At 53.2% G+C, this 11,404-nt stretch overlaps 1 protein-coding gene across 1 annotated transcript in view; it reads right to left on the reverse strand.

The window, feature by feature from the left end:
* The window catches only part of SCLY (selenocysteine lyase), a 46,212-nt gene that overhangs the window by 2,130 nt on the left and 32,678 nt on the right, over window positions 1–11,404 (reverse strand). Inside the window, exons 5-10 of the mRNA XM_007943575.2 lie at window positions 11,082–11,209; window positions 10,701–10,865; window positions 9,259–9,365; window positions 3,355–3,391; window positions 2,840–2,923; window positions 2,297–2,399 (exon numbers count right to left, since the gene is read on the reverse strand). Coding sequence (XP_007941766.2) covers window positions 2,297–2,399; window positions 2,840–2,923; window positions 3,355–3,391; window positions 9,259–9,365; window positions 10,701–10,865; window positions 11,082–11,209 — 624 coding nt within the window. The remainder of the gene's footprint in view (window positions 1–2,296; window positions 2,400–2,839; window positions 2,924–3,354; window positions 3,392–9,258; window positions 9,366–10,700; window positions 10,866–11,081; window positions 11,210–11,404) is intronic.

The following is an 11,404-nucleotide window of genomic DNA, read 5'->3' on the forward strand; positions in this document are numbered from 1 at the left end:
CTGTCCCCTCCACGTCCCCACAGGATTCTGGGCAGGACCCCACATGGCCCACAGAACACTTCCTCGTTCCCGGGTGTCCGCTCCACGTCCCCACACGGTTCCGGCCACGGCCCCGTATGGGAGAGAAGGCCCCGCAGGCCCACAGAACGCTTCCTCGTCCTGGGTGTCCCCTCCACGTCCCACACGATTCCGGCCACGGCCCCGCATGGGAGAGAAGGCCCCGCAGGCCCACAGAACGCTTCCTCGTTCCCGGGCTGCAGGAGAGCAGGTGCGCCTGCCTCCGATGGGCCTCGAAAATGCTCTTCTAAGCAGTGAGGCGCTGGCCACGGGCGGCAGCCTTCCCTGGGCCCCAGTAACTTGGTGCGTTTACATCTGTGGTTTCTCAAAGGTACCAAAGGTTCTCCGTCAAGCCCCGAGTGTCCGTGTCCCTGAAGCACGCGGCTTACGAGAGAGGGTGACAAAGGCTGCCCCAGGACGAGGGGAACAGCCACCTGAAGGGACACCTTTCCTCTCGCCCTCAGTGCCACAGCCCCAGGAGGTCACCGCGTGTGGTCACCACGGCCCCACTGCCCCCACCACCTGCCTCCGTGTCACCCAGGTCATCGTCTCAGAAGCTCTTCTGTGTCTCAAAAAACCTAAACAACCAAACTCCCCGCCATCCAGTCGATTCTGACTCATAGTGACTTGCATTGGGTTTCCGAGGTGGCAGATCTCATGGAGTAGATTGCCCCATCATCCTTCTGTGGAGCGGCGGATGGGTTTGAACCACTGACCTTCCGCTTAGCAGCCAAATGCCTCAGGTACTGTGCCACCAGAGCCCCTTTGGTGGTCTCAGGACGTGAGAAAACATGCGGGGCCAACGCCCCGCCCTTCCCACTCGGGCTCAGGCCGAGTTTCCTGTGTTTGGGGACTTCACTGATTTCCCGTTTCCGGCAACAGGGTGGGGGTGGGGAGAGAGCTCGGCCACAAACAAGCCTGCAGGTTCGCGTCCCGCCCTGCTCCTGGCTCTTACATCCTCCTCTCCAGCTCCTACACCCCGTGGAGCACAGGCCAACCTGTGAGATACCGCGGTTCATACTGTGAGATACTCGCAGTGAAGTGAGTCTCACGCGTCGTCTGGGGCCCCAGGGCACGTGCAAGTTATGTCCACACTCCCCTGTCATCTGTGAAGTGAGTCTAACGCGTCGTCTGGGGTCCCAGGGCACGTACAAGTTATGTTCACACTCCACTGTCATCTGTGAAGCATGTGACAGCATGATGGAATAGTCTGAAATACCATGAGAATGACCAACATGGGACACACAGAGACACATGCTCTCGGGGAGCTGGAGCTGGCAGACTTGTGGGACGCAGGGCTGCCACAGACCTTCCGTTTGCAAAGCGCAACGCAACGCAACGAGGCTGACCTGCAGTTTCTAAACACGCTAACGAAACGCACCAAAATGCACCAACCGGCTGGTCCAAGATCCGGCCTTATTTTCTTACCTAAGCTCCGATGGCGTAATGCCTAAGGCATTTGACTGCTAACCAGAAGGTTGGCCGTTCAAACCCACCAGCCATCCCTCAGGAGGAAGGCTGGGCGATCTTCTTCCGCAGTGATACCAGCTCAGAAACCCAAGGAGGGGTCGCTGTGAGTCGGGGCCGACTTGACGGCACAGAACACCAAGGAATGATGCAGAGTCTGGAGAAGCCTGAACAGCAAGGATGGACCTGGAGGGCATCCTGCTGAGTGGACCAAGGCTGTCACAGGGGACGGGTACCGTACGAGCCCACGACTGTAAAAAGTCGAGGAACTTGGCAGGAGACGTTCGCTGCTGGTTACCAGGGAGGGAATGTCTGTCTACCTGCCTGCCTGCCCGCCCACCCGCCCACCTACCTATGTAGGAGCTCTGGTGGCGCAATGCCTAAGGCATTTGATTGCTAACCAGAAGGCTAGTGGTTCAAACCCACCAGCCACTCCTCAGAAGGAAGACTGGGCAATCTACTTCCATAGAGATACTGCCTTAGAAGTCAGATCCGGCTTGACGGCAGTGAGTTAATGGCTTTTGGGGTGGGTGCTAATGACTGCTCAGAGCAGAGAACTGCCCGCATTTGAAGCAGCAGTGCAGCGGGCAGAGTCAGGGAGAGGGGCGGTGGGAATGACTGGAGCCCCAGGGACCATCAGCCTAATCTCTGGGCCGAGCGGTCAGCCACCTCAGCAAGAGCCCTGTGATGACGCAGCTGGCCTGGGAGTGACAGCCGGGTGGTGCCAGCTCTGAATGGGAACTGCCAGGGTCAGGAGGTGCCGAGCAGTCACCTTGAAGCTGGGGTCCGCGGATGGAAACGTTGCAGGTGTTGGGAAGTCGCTCTGTCCCTGGAAACCGGCTGTTCAAACGGACCCTTTCCTTACCGAATTCGGCCTGAAAAAGTAAGCGTAGTATCAGTAACACCCCCCCACATACACCAGTTCTTTGAACTTTAGGTTTTTCTGGGAAACAAAATTTCAACATGGAAATAACTAGCTTACTGATAAGCATCTACTTACAGTAGTTCAGGGGCCTGACTATAAAAAGCACAGGTAATTCGGGGACAAACCCTGATCAACCCGGACCTTCTTTACGATCACGGCACACCGTTGCTGGTGTGTCGGCCTCACGGCCCTGAGAGGAAGGGCATCACTCGTCCAGAGTCTCTCCGGGGGTTTCGATTCCAACCTGTGCTTCCTCGTTTGACCCTCCCCTCTCCTCATCTCCGCAGTGTGCTCCCTGAGTGGGTCCCACAAACGCAGCCCCCCACCGTCCTCCTGCCCTGGCTGCTCCCTGACGCCCCTGGTGGCCCAAGTCCAGCTGACACGGCTCACCTGCAGCCTCAACTCCAGGTAGTCTCTGACGTCTCGCATGTGGGCCTCGTAAGCCTCACAGTTCTCAGCCACCAGCTCTGCGGCCTGGGGACACAGAAACCCAGTCTGCTCAGTGTGCACTTGGGGAGCGTGCCATTGCAGAACCGAGGGGAGCAGCGAGGCGTGTCGCCTCACACTTCGTGAATGTTCTAAGCGGACAGGGTCCACTGAGTGCAGACATGTACCCGGGGTCCCGAGAGGAACGTGGAGAGCCTCATTCCTTCATTCAACAGGAACTGACTGTCGGACAGTTCTAGAGCCTTCTGGTGAGACCAGAAGCCATCGAGATCTCCAGGGAAGAGACATTTCAGACAAGAGTGGTGGAGGGGGGCAGATGGCTCCGACTAGGGTGGTGCTGCGAAGGAGAGAGCTCATGCAGACGGGGACTGCAGGGACCTGGGACAGAGATGGTGGCAGGGTGCAGCCCCCACTGGCCAGGCCCCGCCTAGGAAGGGTGAGCTGCATGCCGGACTCACCTTCCCGAGGCCTGCAATCATTGGGGTGTTCTCCGTCCTGTAAGAGACAAGGGTTAAGTCCTGTCCCAATGCACAGCAGGTATGAGAGGATGGGGGCACAACAGACAAGTGTCTTGTTTACGTGACAATTGTGTGAAAATAGGAACGTCCCCCCAACTGTTACCAAACCCATGTCACGCAGTGGCCACGGTGCCAGCTGCAGGCCCCAACGGCCTCCAGGCAAAGTTGTCACAGCCCTGGCCTGATCAAATGGCCAAGCGTGGACAAAGCCTGCCATTCCGGGCAGGCCCTTCCCCTCATGGGGGAGCCCCTCCTCCTGCGGGCCCCAGAGCACTCTGCTCTGTGGTCCTACAGCCAAGCACAGATAGCTGTGCTCCAACTCACAGGGACTCTGTGTCTAACAGAAGGAGACACTGCACAGCCCTGCCCCGTGCTCACAGTTGTTGGTGCGCTTGAGCTTCACAAGAACCTTCTGGCTGTACCGCTTCCAGCACAGACGTGCTCGTCCCTCTGGTCACCCATGGCATAGTCAGTATCTTTGCCAACACCATAGTTCAAAGGCATTACTTCTTCTCTGGTCTTCCTTATTCATCGTCCAGCTTTTGCATACATAAGAAGCGACGGAAGATACCACAGCTTGGGTCAGGTGCACTTTAGTCCTCATAGTGACATCTTTGCCTTTCAACACTGTAAAGCGGTCTTTGGCAGCAGATTTGCCCTGTGCAATACAACGTCTGATTTCTTGGCTGCTGCTTCCGTGGGTGCTGATTGTGGACTCAAGGAAAACAAACCCTGGACAACTTTGATCTTTCCTCAATTTACCGTGATGCTGCTTGTTCGTCCCGTTGTGAGGATTTTTCTTTTCTTTACGTTGAGGTGTAATCCATATCGAAGGCTGTAGTCTTTGATCTTCATCAGTAAGTGCTTCAAGTTCTCTTCACTTTCAGCAAGCAAGGCTGGGTCATCTGCATGCCACAGGCTGTTACTGAGCCTTCCTCCAATCCTGATGCCACCTTGTTCTTCACATAGTCCAGCTTCTTGGACTATAAACTCAGCATACGGATTGACTGAATGTGGTGAGAGGACACAACCCTGACACACCCTTCCTGATTTAACCATGCAGTGGCCCCTTGTTCTGTTTGAACGACTACTTCTTGTCTAGGTACAGGTTCCTCATGAGCACAATTAGGGTTCTTGAATTCCCATTCTGTACAATTTTACCTATAATTAGTTATGATCCACACAGTGGAATTCCTACAATTATCTACATGTGATCAGTGACTTCCTTTGAGGGCTCAGCCGTGACACGCGATGCCACCTTCACATAAGCCTCTCAGTGATGATGTGGAAGCAACCGTTGTGTGTGTTCATGTGTCAATGAGTGTGCATGTGGGTGTGTATGTGTGTGTCCATGTGTGAATGAGTGTGCATGTGGGTGTGTATGCATGTGTCCATGTGTGAATGAACGTGCATGTGGGTGTATATGTGGGCGATGGGTATTTCTGGCATCAGCAAATAAGAGGGGTGTTTGTGAGGGGTGGTGATGCATGTGTCCATGTGTGAATGAATGTGCATGTGGGTGTGTATGTGGGCGATGGGGTGTGTGTACGTGTGCAAGTGGTAGAGTGTGTACTGTATGTGCTTTTGGTGGATACATGAGAGTAGTGTGTGAGTGTGCACAGGGCATGTGGTGCTGTGTGTGTGTGTGTATATACAGGGTGCATGTGTGTGAGATGTGCATGTGATGCTGTGTGCACACATGTGTAGTGCATGTATGTATGCATGTGGGTGTGAGTGTATGGTGTAACTGTGGAAGGAGTGTATTATGTGTGGTGCTGTGTAGATATGTGTGTGGTAAGAATACGCATGTGGGGTATGAGTGTACATCTGTGTATGTGGGGTGTGTGTGCACGTGCTGGGATATGTATGTGTGTGAGTATGCCCATGTGTGGTGTGTGAGTGTGTGTATGTGGGGGCGTGCAGGTGGTAGGGTGTGTGTGTGTGTGTATGTATGTGGTGGGGTGTGTATGTGTGTGTGGATGTGGGGTGTGTATGTTCACATGGTGGTGGTGTGTGTGAATGTGGTGGGATATGTATGTGAATATGTGGGTATGTGTGGTGTGTGTGTGGTAGGGTGTGTATGTATGTGTGTGTATGTGGGGTGTGTGTGCACGTGGTGGGGTGTGTATGTGAATATGCCTGTGTGTGGTCTGTGTGGGGGGGTGTGCACGTGGTGGGGTGTGTATGTATGTGTGTGTATATGGTGTATGTGTCCATGGTGGGTGCATGTGTATGTGAATATGCATGTGTGTGTATGTGGGTGTGTGCACATGGGGTGTGTATGTAAATATGCATGTGTGGGGGGTGTGCACATGGTGGGGGGTGTGAGTACCTGGGGCATGTATGCAGCGGGGTGTGTATGTGAGTATGTGTTGTGTGGGTGTGTCCATGGTGGGGTGTGCGTATGTGAGCATGCCTGTGGGTGTGGGTGTGGGTGTGTGTGCATGTGGTGTGAGTATGTATGTGTTGTGTGTGTGTGCCCATGGTGAGGGGTGTGTATGTGAGCATGCCTGTGGGTGTGGGTGTGTGTGTGTGTGCATGTGGGGTGAGTATGTGAGTATGTGTTGTGTGTGTGTGTCCATGGTGAGGTGTGTGTATGTGAACATGCCTGTGGGTGTGGGTGTGGGTGTGTGCATGTGGGGTGAGTATGTGAGTATGTGTTGTGTGTGTGTGTCCATGGTGGGGTATGTGTATGTGAACATGCCTGTGGGTGTGGGTGTGGGTGTGGGTGTGTGTGCATGTGGGGTGAGTATGTGTGTTCAGGAGAGGGACATGAGAGCCCTTGAAGACCAGTGGCTCTCACACTTCGATCCAGCAAACTGCAAAACAGAACCCGTTGCCCCATTTCCAGGAAAGTAAAGCCTTGACTGAATAAACAGATTTTTCTTCCTGTTAAGTTTTGGCCGAATAAAGTCTTCTCAAACCTTCGGAACCAGATCCTGCTTGTTGACCAGCAGATAACAAGATAAACAGGTGTACAGCCCCCGCGAGGGACAGCGGACCTGCCCGAGCCGATCCTGCTCTGACAACGCTTCGGCTGGTCAGCTCCATTCCCGGGTGTGGGCGGCCAGGTGCCTGGCGAGGGCTGGACTGGGCACAGGGGGCCTGGACTTTGTCCTCAGCCCAGCCTCCTCCTCAGCGTGGGCTCCCAGCCCAGTCACATCCCCTTCCTGGACTCAGCTTGCTCCTCTGGAGGACAGCTCAGCTAGGGCAAGGGCTGAGCAGCGGTGCTGAAAGTCTGGGACCTGCAGTGGCCCAGCAGAGGTGCCAGGTGGAGCAGCGCCGGCCCAGTAGGGCACCAGGCCAGGCCATCAAGCCCCTGGTAGCAGTCAGCCCTCCTCTGCTCTCCCCACCGTGTCTGACAACCCTGAGCTGCTACTTACGTTTGCCAGAACATCTGATCTTTTAAATGAAATCTTTAATTTTGAGATAATTGTTGATTCACACACAGGTGTCAGAAATGATACAGACAGACTCGTTAACTAGTCTCCTCAAACGTCACCTTGGAAAAGTACCGTACAGGACTGCCACCCGAAGATGGCAGGGCCACAGATCCAAGATGCGGAATACTCCATCCCACAGAGATCCTCATGCCGCCCTTTTACAGCCACACTCACTGCCCTCCTGCCCACCCCCTTCTCAATGCCTTAAGGCCTCATTTGTCATCCCTTTCTAGAATTCCGTCCTTTCAAGGATGCTGTATAGATGAAGCCACCCAGTGGGATGTCTTTTGGGACTGACTTCCTTCACCCAGCACGCTCGTCAGAGAGTCACCCTGGTAGCAGCTGTGTCAATGGTTTGATCTCTTTTATTGTTGAGTGTAGTCCGTGATGTGGACATACCACAGTATGCTTAACCGTTCACCCCTTGCAGGCGTCGGGGAGTTTGCAGTCTCAGGCTCTTACAGATGAACCTGCTACAAATGTTGGTGCACAGGCTTTGTGCACACACAGTCTTCACTTCTTTGGGGTATATGTCATGAAGTGACCTCCTGGGTTGTATGGAAATTACATCCTTAGCGTCTCAAGAAGCTGCCCAACGGTTGCCAGCCCAGCGGCCCACTGTCCACCCTTCCAGCAGCGTGAGGGCGGCCACCAGCCCGGCGGCCCACTGTCCACCCTCCCAGCAGCGTGTGAGGGCGGCTTCTCACGTCCCCACCAGCCCTGGCGTCTCGCTGCTCTGTCAGGTTGGCCGTTCCGATGGGTGCGCAGTGATCCCTACTGTGGCTCCAGTTTGCACTTCCTAATGGCTACGCTGCTCGACCTTTTATGTGCTTACTTGCCGTCTGTATATCCATTTCAGTGAAATGACTTTCTGATTGGATTTGTTGCTTTTTTTTGCTGTCAAGTCTGAGTTCTTTATACAGTCTGGGTACTAGTCCTTTGCCAGATACATGGTTTGCAGATACCTCTTTCCAGTCTGTAGCTTGTCTTTTTATTCTCTTAGCAAGGTCTTTTTGCAGAGAAAAAAATCATTTTCATAAAGCTGAATTTATCAATTTTTCCATTTATGTTTCATGCTTTTGTTGTCAAGTTTAAGAACTGTTTGCCTCGCCCTAAATCCTGAAGATTTTCTAAATTTTTTTCTAAATGTTTAGATTTGTGTTTTGCACTTAAGTCTACGATCTATTTAACATTTTATAAGGTGTCAGCTTGGACTGAGGCTCATTCTTTGCACACGGGTGACCAATCGCTCCAGCACCATTTCTTGAAAAGGCTCTCATGCTTCTGTTAGCTGGCTTTTGAATCTTTCTCAAAAATCAGTGGGGCACATGTGTGTGGTCTACTTCCGGGTGCTGTGTTCTGTGCGGAGGTGTCCAGATCCACTCCTGGTGCTGTGTTCTGCGCAGAGGTATCCGGATCCACTCCTGGGGGCTGTGTTCTGCGCACATGAGTGTGGCTCTACTTCTGGGTGCTGAGCCACCTGTATATCTCTCTACCGATACCACACAGTCTTGAAATTAGGTTGACTAATTACCCCTGATTTAGTCTTCTCTCTCAAAATTGTTTTTGCTATTCTAATTCCTTTGCATTTCTATATACGTTTTAAAATAACCTTGTCTATATTTACAAAAAATCTTGGTGGTTTTGGCAGGAATTGCATTAAATCTGTATATCACTTTTGGGAGAATTGATATCTTTACTATGTTGAGTTTTCCAATCCATGAACATGGTATGTCTCTCCATTTATTTAAATCTTTAATTTCTGTCATCAGAATTTTGGAGTCTGTGCCATCTCATTATAGTCAGGAGCTATTAGAAGGAAAACCAAGTGCTTCCACATGACCCTCCTGTCCCCACTGTTAAAGGCACACATACATTTCAGTCATGAAGGCTCCAGCAGCATCTCTTTGTTGGGCTGCACAATAACAAGACTGACAACAGTACCCAACACTCACTGATGGCTTCCTTTGTGCCAGCAGTATGATTCAAGCCTCACAATCACCCCCATTTTAACTGATAAGGAAACTGAAGCCAAAGAGAGTGAATGATGCACCCAGCTCATGTAGTCTGTCTGTGGCAGGGCCAGGTCTGACCTGGCCAGGTGTGTCTGGCCACCATGCTAATGCACTCCCCACACCTGTTGCCATGGGCAAGTGGCTTCTTTGAAGCATGAAAAGAAACAGGTCTCCTTCATCTGCTTTCGACCACCCCCAATCTTCTGCCCTTGGTGAACCCAAGGGAAGAGACGGGTCAGTAGAACCCGCTCCAGCTCAGTAATGATGTGGAAGGGCTACTGTGTGTGTCCAAGGGACAAGAGAAGCCCCACAGCGTTTAAGGAGTCACTGTTCTACAGACAAATGGCCAGGCCACTGCATCAAGACTTGGCTAGCTTCGACCTTACCCTGGCCGGAAATTCCGTTCTTGCCCACCTCCAAACAGCATGGGGTGCAGAGGGGTCAGTTCACCAAGGCCTCGGACGTAGAGTGCTCCAATCCTGGGGCCATGGAACTGAAAGAATGAGAAGTCCTTTACTCAACGGGGACTCTGGAAGGCCCTGTTCTGCACATGTGTTGAGTGCTGAGTGGATGCACAAGGCATGCTCTATGATGGGCATGCCCTGCCTGGCTCCCTTGGGGCCCCAGCCATGCTGTCAGACCCCGCAGGGCATGCCAGGTATACTGCAGGCACGTCAGGACCCAGCACACCAGGGACATGCTGGGACCCCTCGGGGCACGCTGGGACCCAGCACACCGTGGGGCACACCGGAACCCAGCACACCATGGGGCACACCAGGACCCAACACACAGGGGGGCACACTGGGACCTGGCACACCGCAGGGCACACCAGGACCCAGCACCCCATGGGGCATGCAGGAACCCACCACCCGTCAGGGTATGCTGGAGATGCAGGCCGGTGCTGGACTCTACCCCCAGCTCTATGGCAGGCAGATTCGTCCACACACCGTGTGTTGGATTTGTAAGAGGAGCAGGTTGGAAGTAGAGGTGCCAGGGTTTTCCATGTAGCTGAGCCCATGCTTTCAAATCAATGTTCCATAAAAATGTTAAGTGTGACAGTGCCAGGCCAACAGAGAGTCCTTTGGGAACTAACCAAGGACGGTGCTTCAACACAGAACACTCACGTGTTCCAGGCCCTTGTCACTGCCAGGAAGTGAGCAGGGGCTTCAACCCCAGCTGTTATCATCCCCACTTTGCCTTAAAGATCCAAAAAACTCACTGCCAACGAGTCAATTCTGACTCACAGTGACCCCCTTAGGGTTTCTGAGGTCGTAAATCTTTACGGAAGTGGATTGTCCAGTCTTCCTTCTGCAGAGTGGCTGGTGGGTTTGAACTTCCAGCCTTCTGGTTAGGAGTCAAATGCCTTAGGCACTACACCACCAGAGCCTTAAATAAAAGTCTCTAATCCTAAACCTTTTCTTTCAGGAGCTCCACTTCAAGTCAAGTTAGAAAAAGCAGCACACATCTTTTGGCCTTAGTGCAGGGTGGTCTGTGTTGGGAGGACAAGGTCTCTGCAAATGCTCTCTTCCCATCACCTGGCAGGACTCCACCTGTCCTACATCCTTACTTTGGCCTCAGTGACCTCTGGAAGCTTTGCCTACCCACCCCATTCCTGTCCCACGTGTGCCCCCCTGCATGGCATTCGGCAAATGGCATCCCAGCTGTGTTAACCTCCCTTTCTGGAAGCTCCTTGAAGGCAGGGACCACAGGAGGCACTAAAGGTAATGGGATGGGCACGTGAGTAATGAGGACGTTGTGGTGCTGTTTCACAGCCTTGAGTGAGTGAGGGGTCTCCCCACCCAGGAGGCTGAGGCTGCTCAGATGCTACCTTGTGCCCCACGATTGTGAGGAAGTCCACTCCCAGGTCCTCCACATCCACGCGCCTTTTCCCCAGTGCCTGGGCGGCATCTGTGTGCACCAGGATGCGGGGCAGCCCTGAGGCCACTCGCCTCGAGTTCAGGGCTTTGATACGCTGGCTGATTTCAGGGACACGCTGCAGCAGGTAAAACAAACTGTTGAGTGTGTGGCTTGGTTTGATGAAGATGAAGGAAAGAAGGAAGGAGTTGTCAAGGAGGACAAGCAAGAAAAATGACAGAGCTGAAGAAGAGAGAAAAAGAACAGCCCAAGGCAAGAAACACTAGACTCCAGCAGGGTCTAAGCTCCCTTCCACCCATCAGACTTCTTAAGAGAAAAAAGAAAACCGATTCACCATGACGACACCAGTCTCGTTGTTGGCCAGCATGATGGTCACAAGGCACGTGGTGGGCCGGACGGCCGCAAGGACATCATCCACTTCTGCCCGCCCGCTCACCTTGGACACCGGGACGAAGGTGACTGCTGAGGCACAAAACACAAGCACCAGGTCAGGGATACAAACCAGCCTCTCCCGGAAGGCCACGGAGATGTCACTTTTCCACAGTAATTGATTGTAAAAGTTTAGACAACGATAAAGATGGGACTATAAGCCACCTGTGGTCATTAAAGTTGTATGTCAACTTGGCGGGGCCTGGCTGAGTGGCTGGGCAGCTGGAT

Source organism: Orycteropus afer, unplaced genomic scaffold (assembly GCF_000298275.1).
Source record: "Orycteropus afer afer isolate SDZICR_OR568_19922 unplaced genomic scaffold, OryAfe1.0 scaffold00006, whole genome shotgun sequence".
Lineage (NCBI taxonomy): Eukaryota > Metazoa > Chordata > Mammalia > Tubulidentata > Orycteropodidae > Orycteropus > Orycteropus afer.